The sequence below is a fragment of the Coregonus clupeaformis genome, chromosome 35 (assembly GCF_020615455.1).
Source record: "Coregonus clupeaformis isolate EN_2021a chromosome 35, ASM2061545v1, whole genome shotgun sequence".
NCBI lineage: Eukaryota > Metazoa > Chordata > Actinopteri > Salmoniformes > Salmonidae > Coregonus > Coregonus clupeaformis.
Window position 1 is genome coordinate 40903992 of NC_059226.1, and position 23882 is coordinate 40927873.

The 23882-nt window shown below is 45.6% G+C and overlaps 1 protein-coding gene across 2 annotated transcripts in view; it reads left to right on the forward strand.

The window, feature by feature from the left end:
* Positions 1 to 2037: 2037 nt before the first annotated feature.
* The window catches only part of lrch4 (leucine-rich repeats and calponin homology (CH) domain containing 4), a 62043-nt gene continuing 40198 nt past the window's right edge, over positions 2038 to 23882 (forward strand). For both annotated transcript variants that reach the window (XM_045211102.1, XM_041882272.2), the window contains exon 1: positions 2038 to 2679. In XM_045211102.1, coding sequence (XP_045067037.1) covers positions 2508 to 2679 — 172 coding nt within the window. In that variant the 5' untranslated portion in view covers positions 2038 to 2507. The remainder of the gene's footprint in view (positions 2680 to 23882) is intronic.

Sequence of the window (23882 nt, forward strand, 5' to 3'; positions counted from 1 at the left end):
ATGCCCTCTAAGGGACCAGCATCTGGTCCAGGTACAAAATGTCCTTTTCACCCTTTTACTACAAATCATCTCACTTCAATAGCCACTATTAATTTGACCACAACATCATCTGACCTGAGAGCCAGTCAGTCACGAACCAGTGCATTTAACATAGCAGGGATGAGAGGTAAAAATGGAGTCATCTGGTCAAAGGGGAAGAAAGTGAAAGGGGTAAAAACCAAAACCCTACAGGAGGTATTGTGGACAACACAGACCTGACATCGGCCTGACATTTGCACTTACAGTGTAGTCCTGACACACACACACACACACACACACACACAAAAGCATGCACACCAGTGGAGGCTGGTGATGGGAGGACGGTTCATAATAATGGCTGGAACGGAGCAAATGGAATGGCATCAAAAACATGGAAGCCATGTGTTTGGTGTATTTGTTACCATCCCACTAACTCCGCTCCAGCCATTACCACGAGCCCATCCTCCCCAATGAAGGTGCCAATAAAACCTCCTGTATTGCACATATGCACACATCACAGGAGGCTGGTGGCACCTTAATTGGGGAGGACGGGCTCGTGGTAATGGCTGGAGCGGAATCAGTGGGATTGTGTTTAGGTGACATTCCACCGACTCCATTTCGGCCATTATTATGAGCAGTTCTCATCTCAGCAGCATCCTGTGGGACACATACTGTATGTATCCGTCCACACACACACACCTGTACGTACGCACGCACACACACACACACACACACACACACACACACACACACACACACACACACACACACTGTTAGTGTAAACAAATCTGCATACTCACACACACATTAGATGCCATGAGTCTACTAATCATGTGGCGGCGACACATTTGTCTAACATGGTTTTACTGAGCGTGGCTGGAACTCTGGAAATCAGGGGACAGTCATCTGTGTAACATGTATAACTCTGGAAATCAGGGGACAGTCATCTGTGTAACACATTTAGAACTCTGGAAATCAGGGGACAGTAATCTGTGTAACACATTTAGAACTCTGGAAATCAATGGAACAGTAATCTGTGTAACACATTTAGAACTCTGGAACTCAGGGGACAGTAATCTGTGTAACACATTTAGAACTCTGGAAATCAGGGGACAGTAATCTGTGTAACACATTTAGAACTCTGGAAATCAGGGGACAGTAATCTGTCTAACACATTTAGAACTCTAGAAATTAGGGGACAGTAATCTGTGTAACACATTTAGAACTCTGGAACTCAGGGGACAGTAATCTGTGTAACACATTTAGAACTCTGGAAATCAGGGGACAGTAATCTGTGTAACACATTTAGAACTCTGGAAATCAGGGGACAGTCATCTGTGTAACACATTTAGAACTCTGGAACGCAGGGGACAGTAATCTGTGTAACACATGTAGAACTCTGGAAATCAGGGGACAGTCATCTGTCTAACACATTTAGAGCTCTGGAACTCAGGGGACAGTAATCTGTGTAACACATGTAGAACTCTGGAACGCAGGGGACAGTAATTTTTGTAACACATGTAGAACAAAGAGATTTCCACTAGCTTCTACAGCCACAAAGTCAGATTCCACAGCCACAAAGTCAGATTCCACAGCCACAAAGTCAGATTCCACAGCTACAAAGTCAGATTCCACAGCTACAAAGTCAGATTCCACAGCCACAAAGTCAAAATGTGCTAAAAAAATGTCTTAATTTAAGGTGAGGGCTAGGTTTAAAATCACATTTTAAGAAGATACATTTTAGAAAAGGGCAGGGTTTATGACTTTGTAGCTATAGAAGCTAGTGATGACCAACAAAGAGGCTAGAAAATGTTGTTACATTATACCAGATGGGGTACAAATTGGAATTCTCTAGAGGAATTTCCCTGAGGCCACACCTATCTCACTAATGAGAAAGAATAACCTACATTCAATATGGGAAATGTGACATTTGCATGCAGGAAATTAATTTTTTATTTTAAACCAACTGCCAAAAATGTAATTGATGGATATGAATGGTATACCTGGCTGCTCCAGTCACTTTCATGATTGGTTCACCCTTCAATTATCTGCCCAGAACCATCATACTGAATCCATCAATATAATCTCAGCTCTTTTGAAATCCCTTCACATGCACGCCCTTTTCTTCAGACCCCGCCTTGAGTCCATCCATCTCCGTTGAGATATGGGTGTTGCCCCTGTCAATCAAACTCCTTCTCATCGCAGGCTCTCACACTGCTCCTCCGCTTCCTTGCGCTGCTGCTGCACCCCTTTCTGACAGCTACTAGTACCGCTTTCTCGAAGGCAACTGGACGGTGGAGAATCCTCGTTGTGGAAGAGAAAGGAATAGCCTTTGTCGGATTTATTCATTGTCCTACTTCGAAAGTTGTTTATCGGACGAGAGACAGACGGTTTTTGGAAGTAGTTCTGAGGCATACGAAAGTGTAAAGGAAGGCTTTTTAAATTTTTTTACCCAAACACAGTAACATAAAGAGGCATATCTACCGTTCATGGCTGCTGGGGAAGGTGCCCAGCTGCCGGCGACAATAGCGGCTAGCCGGAGCGTGGAGAAGTCGGTCGAGGAGGCTGCGGCGAGCGGTGCTCTGAACTTGTCGAACCGTAAATTGAAGGAGTTTCCCCGAACCGCCAGGAACTATGACTTGTCCGATATTACGCGAGCAGGTGAGTTGTGTTTTGTGCCTGTTTGGTGTAGATAACGTGGTTGAAGTTTAGCTGACAATTCATCTGATGGGGAGCCACCGTGGAAAGTCTTTTGTTAGTGTTTTTTGTCACCTGCTTGTGTCGTGGTGGTGCGAAACTATCGCTAGCTAACGAGCTAGCACCACATCCACGAGAAGACGATCATGAAATTGAAAAGTGTACGAGGGAATTCATTCTTTCTCATTGTGCCTTGACACTGTCTTCAGATGTTGGACTGCCAATTCAGCCACAACTTATTCAACTGTATCATTTTGCTTATTCTTTCAATTACGGAGAGACATTATTTTATTTTTATTTGTTTCATGCGAGTTTACATTATTGTTATTCTGGGTCATTGGGTTGTCAAGCTTTCGCTAATTTCCCCTTCGCTTCCTGTATGATGAAGGAGTTGCTTACTGGTCACAATGTTTGTGTATGATCTTGACAACATGTCAGTGTTGTATCTCCTGCTTGAGGTTCTCTAATTTCATTTTGTCAATTCATAGCACTATCACAATGGATTTAAATGCAATTGAAAGATAACATTGTAAAGTATTTATGGTGCCGAAAATGGCAGTGAAGTGTGTAAAGTTGATTAACAGTGCGGTTTAAAGGAGAACTAACTCGTCCTAGTTTTGTTGAAAGAAGATTACCCAATCCAGATTGCAGCCTGAAATCAATCTATCTACCCAGCGTTTTGAAACAACGCTCCCCTCTGCTGCTTTCTGCGCTCTGGTAATTATGACCATCTGCTCAAAAGGACCTAGACCTTATACAGTGAGGAGAGACCTTGGACACACACACAAATACACACACACACCCAGCTGCCATCTGCAATCCAACAAACGGTAATGGATACTGTAGTGATGAATGTATCCAAGGCCTTAGATAACAACACTATCTTGATGTGCGCTTGTTTATACAAAGCAAAGCTCCTATTATAAACCAAGAGAACTAAAGGCAAGCCAATTTTATATAAACGTTGATATTTGTTGTTAATGCTGTCCAATGAGCTCTTCATCATAACCACCTCTAATGAAAGATGGTTATGCATTTTTAATAATGCAGTTTGTCGTGAGATCCACATTGCTGCAAAGTCTGTTCCAACTCCGTAATAAGTCTGTCCTGTCTCTGTCATACATTCAGTGACTCATTTTCTGGTGGTGTTATGATTGTACTGTAGTTCCCCTTTGAATGGTCATAATAACGCGTTACTCTAGAACCTAGACGGCTTAGCTCATACCTGCTCTTTTTAGATAATGGTACACTTTCTGTTTCAATAAAAGGTGCTTGCTTGGCGCACACGCCACCCCTCTCCCCTAATCTGTCCGGATGCACTATGACACAGCTTTACTGTAGGCTGATGTACAGTGAAAGCTTGAGACTGTGTTTTGCTACTGTGTTCATGACAGAGATTTTTACGGCTGGCTCAGTATAACTGCTAGTGGTGGCACAGGCATAGACAGTGGTGTGCGTGCGTGCTGGTTAGTGGGACAGGTAGTGGTTTGACAGTCAGCTATGGTCTTACCCCGACAGTGGAGTAAATGTCTTAACTGTGTAATGATGTGCTTTTTACATCACCAGACTAAACACAACAGAGGGAAGATCTCAGGGAACACAGAGGCCGTAATCGTCATAGTGGTTACCGTGGATCTCCGACATCCCTGTGACGATGACAAAAGTCAGACAGCCGTTTTTAGATTTGTAGTGGACAACTGTCCGTCTTTGTGTCCTAATCCAAACTACTCTTCAGAATCAGTCAGGCTATTTTTCAGTCAGGCTACTTTCAGGTGCCATTTTCTAAGGGCAGTCTGTGTGGATGGATAAGGGATTACTGAAGTTCTCTAGCTGGTGCTATGGATGGAAGAGGGCAGAATTGGGACGAGGTCCCAAACAGGCCCTATGGTGTTTATGATAACAGCGGCGGTCTCCCGCTCTCTTATCCCGATCTCCCTCCCTCTCCAGTGTGGAGCAACTTCCCTTCAGGAAGGTCAGGGGTTCAGTCTCCCCCCCTCCTCTCCCCTACACACACACACACACACACCACATGCTCTTTGGCTCCTGTGGGGAAAGAGTGTTCTACTAGGCCAGTGAGCGGAGAGCAGGCCCCAGCTGTGTGCACCTCTTCCTGGCTGCAGCCCTCTCCCTGCACCCCTCCGAATAAGACCCCAAAATAACACGGACCCAGAGCTAGACCCAGATTTCGGCAGCTAGTGCTGTGCAGTGGCATTTATAATAATTACCAACGCCAGTGTTTCGGGCCACCCAAGCCCGAGCTGACATTGACTAGCAATAACCCAAACAGAATTAGGATTAGGCCTATGGGGAAAAACTGAACAAAGCTTGTAGGGGACAGTGAAAGGATAGTTTTTCAGTGACCTGAGCCTGCCACCGTTCAAATCAAATGTTATTTGTCATATGCTTCATAAACAATAGGTGTAGACTAACAGTTAAATGCTTGGCCCTTCCCAACGGTGCAGAAAATAAGGCAAATGAAACCATGAGGAATAATTCATATTAAAACAAGTAATAAATACACAATGAGTAACGATAACTTGGCTAGAGCGTGGAACCCCGTATTATCGGCATATTCAACAGCGTTTAAAAAAGATATTACCTTCAACGGTGTTACATTTACATTTTACATTACATTTTAGTCATTTAGCAGACGCTCTTATCCAGAGCGACTTACAGTTAGTGAGTGCATACATTGTTTTTTGTATTTTTCATACTGGACCCCCGTGGGAATCAAACCCACAACCCTGGCGTTGCAAACCATGCTCTACCAACTGAGCTAAATCCCTGCCGGCCATTCCCTCCCCTACCCTGGACGACGCTAGGCCAATTGTGCGCCGCCCCATGGGCGACAGAGCCTGGATACGAACCAGGATCTCTAGTGGCACAGCTAGCACTGCGCCACTCGGGAGGTTAATCTGGGGTGTTATCTGACTTAACTTACATAAATTGCACTGAAAATCAGTGGTCAGCTAGCTAGAAGGGTGTCGTTAGTCGCAAAACCTACTGTTATTTTCCAGTCCATTTAAATGTTGAGCTCGAGGTGATTTAGTCCTCCAACCGCTAGAGACTGTCCGAAGTTAGGGGGTGTCCGATGTTGGGGGGAATTAGCTATACACAGTGTAGCAGTACCGAGGTAGTTGGTGTAGATATGTACATAAGGGTAGGGGTAAAGTGACTAGGCAACAGGATAGATAATAAACAGCCAGCAGCGCAAGCTTCCTTCTGAGTTCGGAAAAACTGCAAGTATGCATCTTTAGAAATAGTTGACATGTCCGAATTCGGAATCAAATTTGCTTCTCAAAAATAACGTGGTCGCTGTGGTAGTACCTTTATTTTGATTGGCAATTTTCAGCATTTATCAAAGTCCCATCAGGTAGTCCGATTTCAGATGTCCGTGCTGTTCAATATCTTCGTTTCACAGGGGACAGCCCTAACCGTGGCTCTCGCAGTGGGAGGTGCTTAACATCTGGGGAGCCTCAACAACAACAACATGATTCTGACAAGACGTGTCTCCAGAAGAGTCACTCCAGATCGGAACGTCTCAGTAAACACAAGCAGAGACTTATAGGAGAGGAGCCTTATAGCTGTGATCAGTGTGGGAAGAGCTTCAATCATTCAGGAGCCCTGATTACACACCAGAGCATACACACAGGAGAGGAGCCTTATAGCTGTGATCAGTGTGGGAAGAGCTTCAATCATTCAGGAGCCCTGATTACACACCAGCGAATACACACTGGAGAGAAACCTTACTCCTGTCTGTGTGGAAAGATATTTCCTCATTCAGGGCCACTGAAAAACCACCAGAAAGAACAAACTCTTCGTCTTTTATCTCCTGCTCCGGTTCCAGATCCCTAAATAAAGTTTCGGTAGAAAACATATTGTAAAGAGTCATCCATCTCCCATTCTCTAACAGTTTACTAAGTTGGATTAGCATGGTAACCTATGTAGCATAATATGTAGCTCTGGATCCATATGTGTCAAGCGTCTTTGGAGCGGGAGTGCTGTTTGTGTGTGTGGTGGATTGGGGGTGTTCAGAGCTGTATCTTATTTCATTAACTCCTATTATCCATTAAATAATTGTATAATGTAGAATAATGTTTCAACAATACTATGTGTGTATTCATGTATTCAGTAAATCAATACATTCAACCATTATCTGCTCAACAACGTCTGATTTTGTGCAAAAGGGTCAATGTTTGTGTAAAAAGGGTCAATGAAGATAGTCCAGGAAGCGATTGGTTAACTATTTATCAGTCCAGGTAGCGATTGGTTAACTACAGTGCTATGAAAAAGTATTTGCCCCCTTTCTAATTTTCTCTACTTTTGCATATTTGTGATACTGAATGTTATCAGATCTTCAACCAAAACCTAATATTAGATAAAGGGAACATAAGTGAACAAATAACACAACAATTACATATTTATTTCATTTATTTTATAAAAAAAGTTATGCAACACCCAATTCCCCTGTGTGAAAAAGTAATTGCCCCCTTACACTCAATAACTGGTTGTGCCATCTTTAGCTGCAATGACTCCAACCAAATGCTTCCTGTAGTTGTTGATCAGTCTCTCACGTCGTTGTGGAGGAATTTTGGCCCACTCTTCTATGCAGAACTGCTTTAACTCAGTGACGTGTGGGTTTTCAAGCATGAACTGCTCGTTTCAAGTCCTGCCACAACATCTCAATTGGGATTAGGTCTGGACTTTGACTAGGCCATTCCAAAACTTCAAATTTGTTGCTTTTTAGCAATTTTCATGTAGACTTGATTGTGTGTTTTGTATCATTGTCTTGCTGCATGACCCAGCTGCGCTTCAGCTTCAGCTCACAGACTGATGATCTGACATTCTCCTGTAGAATTCTCTGATGCAGAGCAGAATTCATGGTTCTTTCTATTAAGGCAAGTCATCCAGGTCCTGAGGCAGCAAACCATCACACCACCACCACCATGCTTGACCTTTGGTATGATGTTCTTACTGTGGAATGCAGTGTTTGGTTTTCGCCAGGCATAATGGGACCCATCTCGTCCAAAAAGTTGACTAAAGTTTGCCAAAAAGCACCCGGATGATCATCAAGACTCTTGGAAGAACGTTCTATGGACAGATGATTCAAAAGTATAACTTTTTGGACGATATGGTTCCAGTAATGCCTGGCGAAAACCAAACTCTGCATTCCACAGTAAGAACATCATACCAAAGGTCAAGCATGGTGGTGGTGGTGTTTTTTTCATAGCACTGTATTTAGCAGTCCGGTAGTCCAGGGTGGTTAACTATTTAGCAGTCCGGTAGTCCAGGGTGGTTAACTATTTAGCAGTCCGGTAGTCCAGGGTGGTTAACTATTCAGCAGTCCTGTAGTCCCGGTTGGTTAACTATTCAGCAGTCCTGTAGTCCCGGTTGGTTAACTATTTAGCAGTCCGGTAGTCCAGGGTGGTTAACTATTCAGCAGTCCTGTAGTCCAGGGTGGTTAACTATTTAGCAGTCCGGTAGTCCAGGGTGGTTAACTATTTAGCAGTCCGGTAGTCCAGGGTGGTTAACTATTTAGCAGTCCTGTAGTCCAGGGTGGTTAACTATTTAGCAGTCCGGTAGTCCAGGGTGGTTAACTATTCAGCAGTCCGGTAGTCCAGGGTGGTTAACTATTCAGCAGTCCGGTAGCAACACTAGTGGGGTTAGTGATAGGCTAATGTTGTTTCAGAGAGAGCATGACAAGTTGTTGTTGCTGGGACCTCCATACACTATCATAGGACCTCTTGGGTGGGAGGGAGAGAGACCGTACACTATCATAGGACCTCTTGGGTGGGTGAGAGAGAGAGGGAGAGAGAACCCTTACAGCTGAGATATAAATTAATGAAAAGGAGGGGGATGGGAGGAAGGGATGGGCGGAGAGGGGGAGGGAGGCCCTTTGATGGAGTGGGCTGCTTGCATTGTTGTGGTGTGTTCCCTTAAAGGGTTTTCACTTGAGCAGGAACCCTTTCTCTCTCTCTCCCCCCCTCCCCCTTTTGTCTGAGTCATGGTTTTAACCTGCCTCTATCCCTCATGCCCTCTCTGTTAGTCTCTCTCTCTCTCTCTCCCTCGGGCTCTCCCATTCCTCTACCTCTCCATCCCCCATCCCATTCCATCTATCTCATTCCTCTACCTCTCCATCCCCCATCCCATTCCATCTCTATCGGATCCATAAAGAGCACTGTGTCTGTCTGTCCAGTAATGTGTGGTCTCTGTCCCATTTTTACATTTTGGTCATCTAGCAGACGCTCCTATCCAGAGCGACTTACAGTCCGTTCATTCAACTAGGTAGATAAACAACCACATAGGCCCTTATCACAGTAAAACGTTTATGTAGCAGTTACTGCGGATGTTGTTTGGAATATTCTGGCAGTTTTCCTTTCTCCATGTCTCTGCAGTTACTGGACTTCTAGAGGAGTTATTTATGACATCTCATACACGGAAGAGATGGCAATGGAGTGCATGTGCTCAAGATCAGTCAAGTCTAGAGTATGGGTGCGTGTTCAGGTTCAGCGCTAGGTCGGTTGGGTGGAGCCTGTCGTCATGGGAACCATGCCCACACTGAGGTGGTGTGTACTGGCAAGAGGAAGGTTCCAGAACATTTTTTTAAAAACATTCATTTTTCCTCAAACTCTTTGGATCCTCTTTGCCCCTAGCCTTTCTGTCGTTGTGTTGAAGGAAATAAAACTGTCACTTAGACTGGTTTGGCCAGTTGGGCTTTCTCCTCCCTCCTAACTTGTTCCCTTGGGCTCGTCCATTCAACTGTTTACCAATGTCAGTCACCAGCTTCCATGGGAGAAGCTAGGGAAAGAGAGGAATGGCATGCATCCCAAATGGCACCCTATTCCCTATATAGTGCACTACTTTGGGCCCCCGGTTCGAAAAGTAGTGCACTATAAAGAGAATGGGGGGTGCCAATTTGGGACGCACCCATGGACTCTCTCCAGCAAAAAGGTTTATCTTGGTAGGCTAGGCTCCGTTACTGTGAGCTAGGCTGATTGAAGCTGTACGGTTATTGGTAAAGTAGCTTTAATTGGGTTGTTGTGCTAGAGCTGCAGACACTGATTTGAACGTGTGTGTGTGTGTGTGTGTGTGTGTGTGTGTGTTTGAACAGTTCAACTGTATGTGCTGTAGAAGAGGGGAACATGCGACTCGTTTCAAGAAACTAGGCATAGGTCGCACGTCACTACTTCACAGGAAAGGCTTTTTTTTTTTTTGTTGGCAGAAATGCCTTCTGGAACATTTTAACTTTCATGTGCCTTTTAATAACAAACTTGTATGCCGTCTGTAAATACGAATAAAATTGTTAAATAAATAACGAGCATAGTTGGTTTAGCCACAGAAAAATACCGGAACCTTCCCCGCTAGCCATGATTGACTGAGATAATGGATAGGCTGGACATGGCGAGAGATGAGTTCAGTTTGGTCTGCCATGTAGCATGCTTCTGTCTATAGTATGAGCTGTTAAGTATGTGTGGATAATTCTGTCTACCGCGGCAAAAAAAAAAAAAAAAGATATCATGAAGAACTGGAAAAGTTTTGCTACTGCTTTCAACATTGCTGCCCTGAAGTTAATAGCGCTATCGACAAAGCTCAGTCGGAAAACGTTGTGACGGACTACTTTCTGGAGGATGATCGTGCCATGCTGACTCTCTCTGACTCTGAAAACGAATCAGACTATGAGGAAATCCCTGATTTTTTTATTTATTTTTTAGGTAGAAACATTTTTCATTGAAGAAGACATTGTTAGAGTCTTCTGATGACAATGGTAGGGAAGAAACGGTGTCGTTGTCACGGAAGAAGTTGACCTGGTTTTGAAATCAGTGGAATGCCCGGTGGAAGCAGAGAGATTGCCAAATGAGAACGCAAAGAAGCATGTTGTATAAAACACCCGTCTCCGGATTACATCTTCAAACTAAGGGCAACCATGGCATCCATGACAGAGAGGGAGAAGCATTCATCCATGTATACGGTTAAGAGTCTAGCTACATTTTCATATATTATACATTTCTCATTTTGTCAAAGTCGTTTTCATTAAAGCTTACTCTTAGCTAGCTAGCTAGCTATCGTTAGCTGGCTGGCTCGCTAGCTAACATTACATGTATGATCTGTGTAGGAGCTCTAGAAGGAGGCCCGAGTTCCCGAGTTGGAATTCCAAGTTGGATGACCGTTCAAATCGATTTTTCCCAGTCTGAGTTTTTTGTTGTTCCTAGTTGTTTTTTGAACACGGCATTAGAGTTGGGATTATGGTTCATTGTTTAGCTAGCTAGCTAAAAAATTAATAAAACTGCCGTTTACACCTTCTGTATCCTGTGCATGTGACAAATAAACTTAGATTTTAGTTGATATAGTGTGTGTTTACCAGAGACTGTAATGTGAACATGACATGCACCAAAATCAGATCAGGATATAGGCCCAGGACTAGATAAAGATGTTATTTTTGCTACTACTTGCTACTTTTAGTCTTGAAATCTTTGGTTGTTTACAACACTGTGAATCCTTAAAGAGATGGGTGGGGCTAAGGCTTAAGAGGGTGTGAACGATGCTGAATGGGTGTAGACAAAGAAGAGCTCTCCAGTAGGTTTACCAAAACATTCAAGTGCCATTTTCTCAAAAGTGGGGTTACAAATTTATCAACTTTCAAAGCAGAATTACTTTCTCATTGTTCCTCAACTGCAGTGTATGATAACATTTTCTAGCTATGAGTCTCCTACTTAATCAATGTAAAAAAATACAATAAAAAAACATTTGAAATGTTGCTACATAGGACCACATCCAGGTGGTGGATCACCATATGGATACACTGTCGGTTGGTTGCATCTGTGTTTAACTGCTTCAAGCAGTGTTCTGCTTCTTGCCCCACTCTCGCATTTCCGGCACACTACGGATGTGGGTGACTCACTCACTCAAACTTCTGCTTTCTCTCTGTTTTTCTACTGAATCCTCCTTCGTCTCTCTCTCTCTCTCTTTCTCATCCTCCCTCTGTCTCTCTCCATCTCACTGTATCTACATTCTGTACATGTGGACATTTTATTTCTCTCTCGTTCGTTCGTTCGCTTGCTCTCTCTGAGCCCTGTTGGTCTGTTCTCTCTCTCTCTCAATTTCAATTTAAGGGCTTTATTGGCTTGGGAAACATTTGCCAAAGCAAGTGAAGTAGGTAATAAACGATAAATATCAACAGTAAACATTACACTCAGAAGTTCCAAAAGAATAAAGACATTTCAAATGTCATATTATGTCTATATGCAGTGTTGTAATGATGTGGAAATAGTTAAAGTACAAAAGGGAAAATAAATAAACATAACTATGGGTTGTATTTACAATGGTGTTTGTTCTTCACTGGTTGCCCTTTTCTTTTGGCAACCGGTCACAAATCTTGCTGCTGTGATTGCACACTGTGGTATTTCACCCAGTAGATATGGGAGTTTATCAAAATTGGGTTTGTTTTCTAATTCTTTGTGAATCTCTGTAATCTGAGGGAAATATGTGTCTCTAATATGGTCATACATTTGGCAGGAGGTTAGGAAGTGCAGCTCAGTTTCCACCTCATTTTGTGGGCAGTGTGCACATAGCCTGTCTTCTCTTGAGAGCCAGGTCTGCCTACGGCGGCCTTTCTCAATAGCAAGGCTATGCTCACTGAGTCTGTACATAGTCAAAGCTTTCCTTAAGTTTGGGTGAGTCACAGTGGTCAGGTATTCTGCCACTGTGTACTCTCTGTTTAGGGCCAAATAGCCTTCTAGTTTGCTCAGTTTTCTTGTTAATTCTATCCAATGTGTCAAGTAATTGTATTTTTTATTTTCTCATGATTTGGTTGGGTCTAATTGTGTTGCTGTCCTGGGGCTCTGTGGGGTCTGTTTGTGTTTGTGAACAGAGCCCCAGGACCAGCTTACTTAGGGGACTCTTCTCCAGGTTCATCTCTCTGTAGGTGATGGCTTTGTTATGGAAGGTTTGGGAATCACTTCCTTTTAGGTGGTTGTAGAATTGAACGGCTCTTTTCTGGATTTTGATAATTAGCTGGTATCGGCCTAATTCTGCTCTGCATGGATTATTTGGTGTTTTTCGTTGTACACTGAGGATATTTTTGCAGAATTCTGCATTCAGAGTCTCAATTTGGTGTTTGTCCCATTTTGTGAATTCTTGTCCCATTTTTGTGAATTGTCTATCTCAGCCCTGTTGGTCTCTCTATAAGGGTTAGGGTTAGGAAGTCCTGTTGGTCTCTCTATAAGGGTTAGGGTTAGGAAGTCCTGTTGGTCTCTCTATAAGGGTTGGGGTTAGGAAGTCCTGTTGGTCTCTCTATTAGAGTCTCTCTCTGTCTCTCTGTCTCTGTCTCACTCTCACAGCACAGCAGATGGTGAGGGGAATCCCTTTCGCTCCCCGGGGAGTTAAGGAAAGAGGGAGATACTCAGGTTCAATGTCCGCCACCCCCATATACACAAAACTACCAGGGGTGTATTCAGTCAGTGATGTGAAACCTTCGCAACGTCGCAGATAGAAATGGAATGAATAGAAGAGACTTGATTCCCTATTCTACCTGACAATCATATGTTTTTAATCTACATCATACATTTCTATCTGCACATTCTGCAACGTCGTCCTGAACAGGCCCCTGAACTGTTGCACTTTTCAACAACCTCATCACTGTGTGTTCGCTGTATCTCTGTGGTGTTGCCAGGTTTGAAAGGTCCTCCCTCCCTCCCTCCCTCTGGTGCCATAGACAATGCTGCAGTGCCCTGGGCTCCACTGAGTCATTCTTAGAATAAAAAGGTTGTTGTCTGGCAACCGAAGAAGTTCAACCCCTAAACAGCTTTTTGGCTGTTGTAGTAAGTAGTCATTGTATGTCTGTACACCCTGCAGGTTTCTAGAGTGGTGGTCAGTTAGTCTAGCTAGGTCAGTTACACACTCTGAATATCTAGGCTTTTCTAGGCCTCTCTACCTAGGCTCCCTAATGTACATGTAGAGAATAGGGTACCATTTGTAATGCAGTCCTAGTCTTCTTGGTCACTAGTCAGTTCACCAGTGTATGTTGTCCAGTAGGCTATGTGAACCAGGGTCAATGGGGGCCGACTCTAGTTCCCTACAGCCCGTCTGCTAAATAAGTGCCCTGTCACCCTGTCATTGTCCCGCTGTTCTGGAGTCTCATTGTGGTGCACAAAGCATCAACATGTCAACTTGGGTAAGTAGCCTAGCTGCTATTGAATTAGCCTAGGCCTGTAAGCCAACCATTAGGCCCCGTGTTTGTCTGTCAGTGTACTAATGTTTAGAAGGAGTGTGTGTGTAAATAATCTAATGGAATGGCGTGGAGCGGTCAGGTCTCTCCTGTCCTAGTCTGATCTGTTCTGAATAATGAAAGCAGGCGCTGGGTGTGTGTGTGTGTGTGTGTCTCGCTCTGCCATCTTATGTAACTGAAAGCCACAATCTTCCTGGGGTGTTGACTTTGGTGTGTCCAGATGGTTTAGTCACTGGGGCTCTGTGCCACATGAGACCGCAGGGGGGCGAGGCCAGCTGGGGTTTAGAGGGAGGGAGGGAGTGCGTGTGTCTGTGTGCAGTGTGTCTGTGTGTGTGTGTGTGTGTGTGTGTGTGTGTGTGTGTACGGAGAACCAGACCCACCAGCAGCCCTCCAGACAGCACACCATGGTTTAGTTCAGTCAGACAGATCATTGAGGATTACAGGGCTACCACAGGTGAAGAAAATGAATTCACTTTCTGTTCATCAAACCAACACCGCGCACACACACACACACACACACACACACACACACCATAAATCTGCAGTAACCCCAACTGGGGGTGCGCGAGGGAGTGTATTGGCCACACACGTGTTTTCCCATTGGAACCAAAGCAACAGCTAATTCCTGCTAGAGACTAGGGGATACAGCAGTTGTTGATGATGACGTCAAATCGTACCCCCCCGCTGTTATTTCTCTTCCTCCTCTGCTGCTACTGCTGAACCAGTTTTGACACCACGCACGCCAGCCAACAGTCGTCATGGTGATTGGAGGGTGTTCACACTTTCCATGACTCCGTCCGTCTGTATATCACATTCCTCGGCTGTTCCGTCCGTGGGGTTTGAAATTTCACTTGCAAAGTGTGATATTTCATACGTTTGCTGTTTGGCGGACTGAGATGAGTCTGCACTTTGCATGCAGCTAGTCAGTTGGATCAATATGTTATTTCATTGAGTTTGCTGTCCTCATCTAGCCTGTTCTGATAGCAGATCAATGTGTGCTCCAGCCAACTCCTCTGTTTGTTGTCATGCCCAGACATGCGTCATGACAACGAATGACAGTTGGCTGAAGCAGTTGACTTTAAATCTATTCTATTTTTTATTTTTTTTTGTGATCAAAACTACACAGTACACAACAAAGGTCTATTACAAATATTATCCGTCATGACAGTACAAACAAAATACTTTTGTACAAACAAACAATATAACTATGTACATAGGTTACTGTCAGGAGTCATAATTATTTGAGTACACAAAATGAATCATACAGGAAGGAAGTAGGAGTTCACAATACAATAATTGTATGATATTCTCAGAAAATAAAATATGTCCTCTCCTCTCTCCTTTGTTTAGTGTCAAGAGTTGTTCATATTAGTTAGTTTTACATAGGAGGCTACATCCCATGCTTCAACTGTGGAAGCCCAGGCTTTTTTTAAAATCACGGCCACTGATATGAACAATATCCTGAAAATACGATAACCATGTTTGAGGTGAGAAGGTTGTAGGGGTAATCCAAGCACTAAGGATGACTTCAGACCTATTCTGTATAGCCTGCTGCTGGTGAGGTGAGCCCATATAGATGGATAGAGATCTCCTCTTTATCTGTGCCATTATGGCATTTGACTGCATGGGCAGCACCATCGAGGCTATCTCCAATTTTAAAGTAGTCCATTTTCTTTATATTTTGTGTTTTGAAAATGTGTAAAGTTAAAATTGGTGATGTTAATGTCCTGAACCAAATGAATCTATTTTGGCCAGTAGATGGCTGTGATATAGCTTTTAAGCCATTTACAAACCATAGACAACCCAATTAGAAGAAGACCATTTTGAAGAATCCCCACCCGGTTGACTACTTTAAAATGGTGGAAGCCCTCAACGGCAACGTCCATGCTAAAATGGGTTATATCCACCTAGAGATCTGTCTCTATGGGTGAGCCGAAGCTTGACTTCTCCATTGCTGCTGTAGCCAGGCCCACTTGCCCTGTTTGCATGCTGTTCACTGACCCTGGGTTCCTTTGCATACAGGAGCTTTAAACAAAACGCTGAGACACAGGTGAAGGGACTGGAGGAGAGTGGGAAGTAGGTGGGGGGGAAAGAGGAGAGAGACTTTAAGGCCCTGGCCTCTGGATTGTTTGGATGGTCAAATCCCACATGTTGACCCCTGCTGCTGCTCTTGATGTTCCAATCATTCCAATCTGGCCTAGGGCCTACGTCACGGGACGACCCCCCCAGCCTGACACCCCCCACCCCCAGCCTGCCACCCCTCCAGCCTGCCACTCCCCCAGCCTGCCACTCCCCCAGCCTGCCACTCCCCAGCCTGCCACTCCCCCAGCCTGCCACTCCCCCAGCCTGCCACCCCCCAGCCTGCCACCCCCAGCCTGCCACCCCCCAGCCTGCCACCCCCAGCCTGCCACTCCCCCAGCCTGCCACTCCCCCAGCCTGCCACCCCCAGCCTGCCACTCCCCCAGCCTGCCACTCCCCCAGCCTGCCACTCTCCTAGCCTGCCACTCCCCCAGCCTGCCACTCCCCTAGCCTGCCACTCTCCTAGCCTGCCACTCTCCCAGCCTGCCACTCTCCTAGCCTGCCACTCTCCCAGCCTGCCACTCCCCCAGCCTGCCACTCCCCCAGCCTGCCACCCCCCAGCCTGCCACTCTCCCAGCCTGCCACCCCCCAGCCTGCCACTCTCCCAGCCTGCCACTCCCCCAGCCTGCCACTCTCCTAGCCTGCCACTCTCCTAGCCTGCCACTCTCCCAGCCTGCCACTCCCCCAGCCTGCCACTCTCCTAGCCTGCCACTCCCCCAGCCTGCCACTCCCCTAGCCTGCCACTCTCCCAGCCTGCCACTCCCCCAGCCTGCCACTCTCCCAGCCTGCCACTCCCCCAGCCTGCCACTCCCCCAGCCTGCCACTCCCCCAGCCTGCCACTCTCCCAGCCTGCCACTCTCCCAGCCTGCCACTCCCCCAGCCAGCCACTCTCCTAGCCTGCCACTCCCCTAGCCACTCTGCAGAGGTGGTATCGTATCGGATTTGATGCATGCACTTGCAGCGCACACGCATTCACACACACTAGTGCATGCACACACATGCATTATAGGCTACACGCGCACACACAGGTAGAGAGAGTCACAGCTGCAGCTCCTGTACTGTTTTTTTTTTAGATTGTAATTTTAAGCTACAATCTAAATGGTGTTTCCTCTCCCCTGCAGGGCTGGCATCTGGGCCCTGTTTACACACACACACTCTGCATAAACACACACTCTTTAGGTCTGTACAGTACTCTCTCTTCGTGCTGTCTCTCTAGCTACTGTGACAGGGTTGCTACATCCTGTTTGGTAGTTCCGCCGCATCAGTGGTTGGCAGGTTTCTGAGGAGCTGTATCTGCTGATATTGCCATTGGCAACGTTTGACACACGAGGTAAACAGCAGAGCAGCAGATCAGATGATAGCCCTCCTGAAAGGAGGAAGCTGGTCTGGATGCAGTCGTTTTGTTGATTGTAACGTCCGTTCAGATGAAAGCCCATACTGTACTTTTGTTATTAGGGTCAGTCAAATGGAGAGAAAAGGCCTGTGTTTTTGTTTTCACACACAGACCCACATGACCCACAAAGGCTCTTTTTGTTTTGCGGTGGCTGGAATTGCAGTCACACATTCAATGTAAGTATTGGGATTAAAACACATGAGAATCTGTTTACTACATTTTTTACATTTTACGTCATTTAGCAGACGCTCTTATCCAGAGCGACTTACAGGAGCAATTAGGGTTAAGTGCCTTGCTCAAGGGCACATCGACAGATTTTTCACCTAGTCGGCTCGGGGATTAGAACCAGAGACCTTTCGGTTACTGGCACAACGCTAGTTGTGTGCGTGTTTTGTCTCGGGCACACAAAGTACCCTGAATCCCGTAGAAGTAGGATGGAAGCAGCTGTCGGAGCGACACTCCTCTCCTTATACTTTCAAGTGTTCTTGGCAGTCGTAAGACGGGATTTGAGGAACAGCTCATTGAGTCCCGGGCCTGAAGGATTTCAGCCTGTCGTGATTGAACGGTCCTTTTAGTTGAGTCCCCCTCTCTCTCTCTCTCTCTCTCTCTCTCTCTCTCTCTCTCTCTCTCTGTCTCTCTGTCTCTCTGTCTCTCTGTCTCTCTGTCTCTCTGTCTCTCTGTCTCTCTGTCTCTCTGTCTCTCTGTCTCTCTGTCTCTCTGTCTCTCTGTCTCTCTGTCTCTCTGTCTCTCTCTTTCTCTCTGTTCTGGCGCCCCAAGCTAAGGTTTTTTTCTTCCCATTGTTTGGTCTCTTTCACTCCCATAATAATCTCCCCTCTGTTATTCAGTTGTTTCATCACTCCCTCTCTCTCCCCCTCCCTCTACAAGCACCTCCCTCCCTCTCTCTCCCCCCATGATGATTCAGTACCTGATATGTCTGGGTGTAAGTAATTATCTCTCTGACACACACACACACACACGCACACCAAGAGGCCCCGGTTCCCTCTTTTCTTGGATTTCAGTGTGGTGCTGAGGGGTGAGCGGAGTGGCTGTGGGATGGAGAGTAAATCACTTCTGACGTATTTCAACTCGACACTGTTTCTCTTTTATCATGGACAGGGCCAGAGAAACACACACAGTCTCACACACACACACACACACACACACACAGTCTCACACACACACACACAGTCTCACACACACACACACACACACAGTCTCACACACACACACACACACACAGTCTCACACACACACACACACACACAGTCTTACACACACACACACACACACACACACACACACAGTCTCTCACACACACACACACACACACAGTCTCTCACACACACACACACACACACACACAGTCACACACACACACACAGTCTCTCTCACACACACACACACACACACAGTCTCACACACACACACCTTCTCACCCACACCTACTTCAGTCAGACACTGATGCGTATGCAAAGACAGAGAAACGCGCACTAGTTCTTTTTTGTAGGTCTGTTTTGGTTTTGGTTCGTTTAGAATTTGTTTTCTTGTAACTTTAAATTCATTATCTGGGTTGAATGCTGTAACAACACAGAATAAAACAATTAATACAAGTCCCATGATGGTAGTGACTGCCCATTACTGCTGATCACTTATTAACCATCATTTATTCAATTTTTTTTAACTTTAATAAAATATTTCAGTTGTGTATTTTACATGTGTTTTATTTGATGACTTTATTATTTCATTCCAAGTCATCATCTCATCTCTATAGAGCTGCTACCTGTGCTGTCTGACTAAATCACTATTTTAGTAGTTCTTCAAGGTAAATAAGGCAGACTTTTTATTTTTACATTTCCATTTTTAGTAATTTAGCAGACGCTCTTATCCAGAGCGACTTACAGTTAGTGAGTGCATATATTTTCATACTGGCCCCCCGTGGGAATCGAACCCACAACCCTGGCGTTGCAAACGCCGTGCTCTACCAACTGAGCTACACGGGACATATGACTGCTGAATACCAACTATCAAACACTCAGATCATGTATTTTCAGGTAGAGATACCTCTCGATATCTCCCTCGATCGTACGTCTTCTAGATTAGATCATGTATTTTCAGGTAGAGATACCTCTCGATATCTCCCTCGATCGTACGTCTTCTAGATTAGATCATGTATTTTCAGGTAGAGATACCTCGATATCTCCCTCGATCGTACGTCTTCTAGATTAGATCATGTATTTTCAGGTAGAGATACCTCTCGATATCTCCCTCGATCGTACGTCTTCTAGATTAGATCATGTATTTTCAGGTAGAGATACCTCTCGATATCTCCCTCGATCGTACGTCTTCTAGATTAGATCATGTATTTTCAGGTAGAGATACCTCTCGATATCTCCCCTCGATCGTACGTCTTCTAGATTAGATCATGTATTTTCAGGTAGAGATACCTCTCGATATCTCCCCGATCGTACGTCTTCTAGATTAGATCATGTATTTTCAGGTAGAGATACCTCTCGATATCTCCCTCGATCGTACGTCTTCTAGATTAGATCATGTATTTTCAGGTAGAGATACCTCTCGATATCTCCCTCGATCGTACGTCTTCTAGATTAGATCGTGTATTTTCAGGTAGAGATACCTCTCGATATCTCCCTCGATCGTATGTCTTCTAGATTAGATCATGTATTTTCAGGTAGAGATACCTCTCGATATCTCCCTCGATCGTACGTCTTCTGTCTCTTCTCTCCCTCTCCGTGTTCACCCACCACAGACTGGACAAGTAGGCGCATAATGGATTATGGTTAATTAACACGTTTATTTTGGCCTGAACTATGTAGAATATTTGGCCTGAACTATGTAGAGTATTTGGCCTGAACTATGTAGAGTATTTGGCCTGAACTATGTAGAGTATTTGGCCTGAACGATGTAGAGTATTTGGCCTGAACTATGTAGAATATTTGGCCTGAACTATGTAGAGTATTTGGCCTGAACTATGTAGAGTATTTGGCCTGAACTATGTAGAGTATTTGGCCTGAACTATGTAGAGTATTTGGCCTGAACTATGTAGAGTATTTGGCCTGAACTATGTAGAGTATTTGGCCTGAACTATGTAGAGTATTTGGCCTGAACTATGTAGAGTATTTGGCCTGAACTATGTAGAGTATTTGGCCTGAACTATGTAGAGTATTTGGCCTGAACTATGTAGAGTATTTGGCCTGAACTATGTAGAGTATTTGGCCTGAACTATGTAGAGTATTTGGCCTGAACTATGTAGAGTATTTGGCCTGAACTATGTAGAGTATTTGGCCTGAACTATGTAGAGTATTTGGCCTGAACTATGTAGAGTATTTGGCCTGAACTATGTAGAGTATTTGGCCTGAACTATGTAGAGTATTTGGCCTGAACTATGTAGAGTATTTGGCCTGAACTATGTAGAGTATTTGGCCTGTTGGAAACTACAACTCAAAACTACAACTCAAAACTACAACTCCCTACTACATCGCACAGTTCGGGCTTGATCTGATTTGCCTCTAGAGAAACTGTGCATGAGAAAAAAAACTAACAACAAAATAGAATTCAAATAATTGAATCACTAAGCACTAACACACACACACATTGTAAACATATATCAATCAATCAAATCTATTTATAAAGCCCTTTTTACATCAGCAGATGTCACAAAGTGCTATACAGAAACCCAGCCAGAGGAGTTGAAACTGGAGCAGCAGCACGACCAGGTGGACTGGGGACAGCCAGGAGTCATCAGGCCAGGAAGTCCTGAGGCATGGTCCTAGGGCTCAGGTCCTCCGGGAGGGGAGGGAGAGGGAGAGGACTGGGGACAGCCAGGAGTCATCAGGCCAGGTAGTCCTGAGGCATGGTCCTAGGGCTCAGGTCCTCTGGGATGGGAGGGAGAGGACTGGGGACAGCCAGGAGTCATCAGGCCAGGTAGTCCTGAGGCATGGTCCTAGGGTTCAGGTCCTCTGGGATGGGAGGGAGAGGGAGAGGACTGGGGACAGCCAGGAGTCATCAGGCCAGGTAGTCCTGAGGCATGGTCCTAGGACTCAGGTCCTCCGGGAGGGGAGGGAGAGAGGACCAGGTGGACTGGGGACAGCCAGGAGTCATCAGGCCAGGTAGTCCTGAGGCATGGTCCTAGGGCTCAGGTCCTCCGGGAGGGGAGGGAGAGAGAGAGAGAGAGAATTAGAGGGAGCATACTTAAATTCACACAGGACACCAGATAAGACAGGAGAATAACACCAGATATAACAGACTGACCCTAGCCCCCCGGCACATAGACTATTGGAGCATAGATACTGGAGACTGAGACAAGGGGGGGGGTCGGGAGACACTGTGGCCCCGTCCGACGATACCCCCGGACATGGCCAACCAGATATAACCCCACCCACTTTGCCAAAGCACAGCCCCCACACCACCAGAGGGATATCAACAGACCACCTACCTACTATATGGAAGACAGAGACCAAACCTACCCCAATAAAGTGTTAAGTAAAACATTTAAAAAATGCAAATAATTAAAGAGCAGCAGTAAAATAAAAAAACAGTAGGGAGGCTATATACAGGGGGGTACCGGTACAGAGTCAATGTGCGGGGGCACCGGTTAGTCGAGGTAATTGAGGTAATATGTACGTGTGGGTAGAGTTAAAGTGACTATGCATAGATCATAAACAGAGAGTAGCAGCAGAATAAAATAGTCTGGGTAGCCATGATTAGCTGTTCAGGAGTCTTACGGCTTGGGGGTAGAAGCTGTTGAGAAGTCTTTTGGACCTGCACTTGGCGCTCCGGTACCGCTTGCCGTGCAGTAGCAGAGAGTGCAGTCTATGACTAGGGTGGCTGGAGTCTTTTTGACAATTTCTAGGGCCTTCCTCTGACACCGCCTGGTATAGAGGTCCTGGATGGCAGGAAGCTTGGCCCCAGTGATGTACTGGGCCGTACGCACTACCCTCTGTAGTACCTTGTGGTCGGAGGCCGAGCAGTTGCCATACCAGGCGGTGATGCAACCAGTCAGGATGCTCTCGATGGTGCAGCTGTATAACTTTTTGAGGATCTGAGGATACATGCAATATCTTTTCAGTCTCCTGAGGGGGAATAGGCATTGTCGTGCCCTCTTCACGACTGTCTTGGTGTGTTTGGACCATGATAGTTTGTTGGTGATGTGCACACCAAGGAACTTGAAGCTCTCAACCTGCTCGGTCCTCCTTTTCCTGTAGTCCACAATGATCTCCTTTTGTCTTGATCACGTTGAGGGAGAGGTTGTTGTCCTGGCACCACACGGCCAGGTCTCTGACCTCCTCCCTACAGGCTGTCTCATCGTTGTCGGTGATCAGGCCTACCACTGTTGTGTCGTCAGCGAACTTAATGATGGTGTTGGAGCCGTCCTTGGCCATGCAGTCATGGGTGAACGGGGAGTACATGAGGGGACTGAGCATGCACCCCTGAGCGGCCCCCGTGTTGAGGATCAGTGTGGCAGATGTGTTACCACCTGGGGGCTGCCTGTCAGGAAGTCCAGGGTCCAGTTGCAGAGGGAGGTGTTTAGTCCCAGGGTCCTTAGCTTAGTGATGAGCTTTGAGGACACTGTGGTGTTGAACGCTGAGCTGTAGTCAATGAATAGCATTCTCATGTAGGTGTTCCTCTTGTCCAGGTGGGAAAGGGCAGTGTGGAGTGCAATAGAGATTGCATCATCTGTGGATCTGTTGGGGTGGTATGTAAATTGGAGTGGGTCTAGGGTTTCTGGGATAATGGTGTTGATGTGAGCCATGACCAGCCTTTCAAAGCACTTCATGGCTACAGACGTGAGTGCTACGGATCGGTAGTCATTTAGGCAGGTTACCTTAGTGTTCTTGGGCACAGGGACTATGGTGGTCTGCTTGAAACATGTTGGTATTACAGACTCAGTCAGGGAGAGGTTGAAAATGTCAGTGAAGACACTTGCCAGTTGGTCAGCGCATGCTCGGAGTACACGCCCTGGTAATCCGTCTGGCCCTGCGGCCTTGTGAATGTTGACCTGTTTAAAGGTCTTACTCACATCGGCTATGGAGAGCGTGATCATATAGTCGTCCGGAACAGCTGGTGCTCTCATGCATGCTTGGTATACCTCCCAAGCCTAACTGTCATATGAATGAAGAATACTGTTCCTTCTATTCAAATGCTAGCCTGCATCCTTCTCCATTATCCAGTAATTTCAATGAAGCAGAGACTGTTCACATTTGAATATGAGGTTGTTTCTGGCTGTAAGTTGACAGGCTACGTAACTCCCTCATCTCTCCCTGACTTAGTAGTCAGTGTTGTTGTAATATGAGACCCTGGGTCTGGTCTTTGTGTGGTGAGGCGATGCAGACAGGCCCCCTCTTACCTCATGCATTAGGTGTTCATCATATCAGCGCCAAGGCTGACTTCAAAAAGGATTTCTCCCTTTTTTGTGCCCACGTTTTGACTGCTAGGGGTCGGAGGTCAACGCCT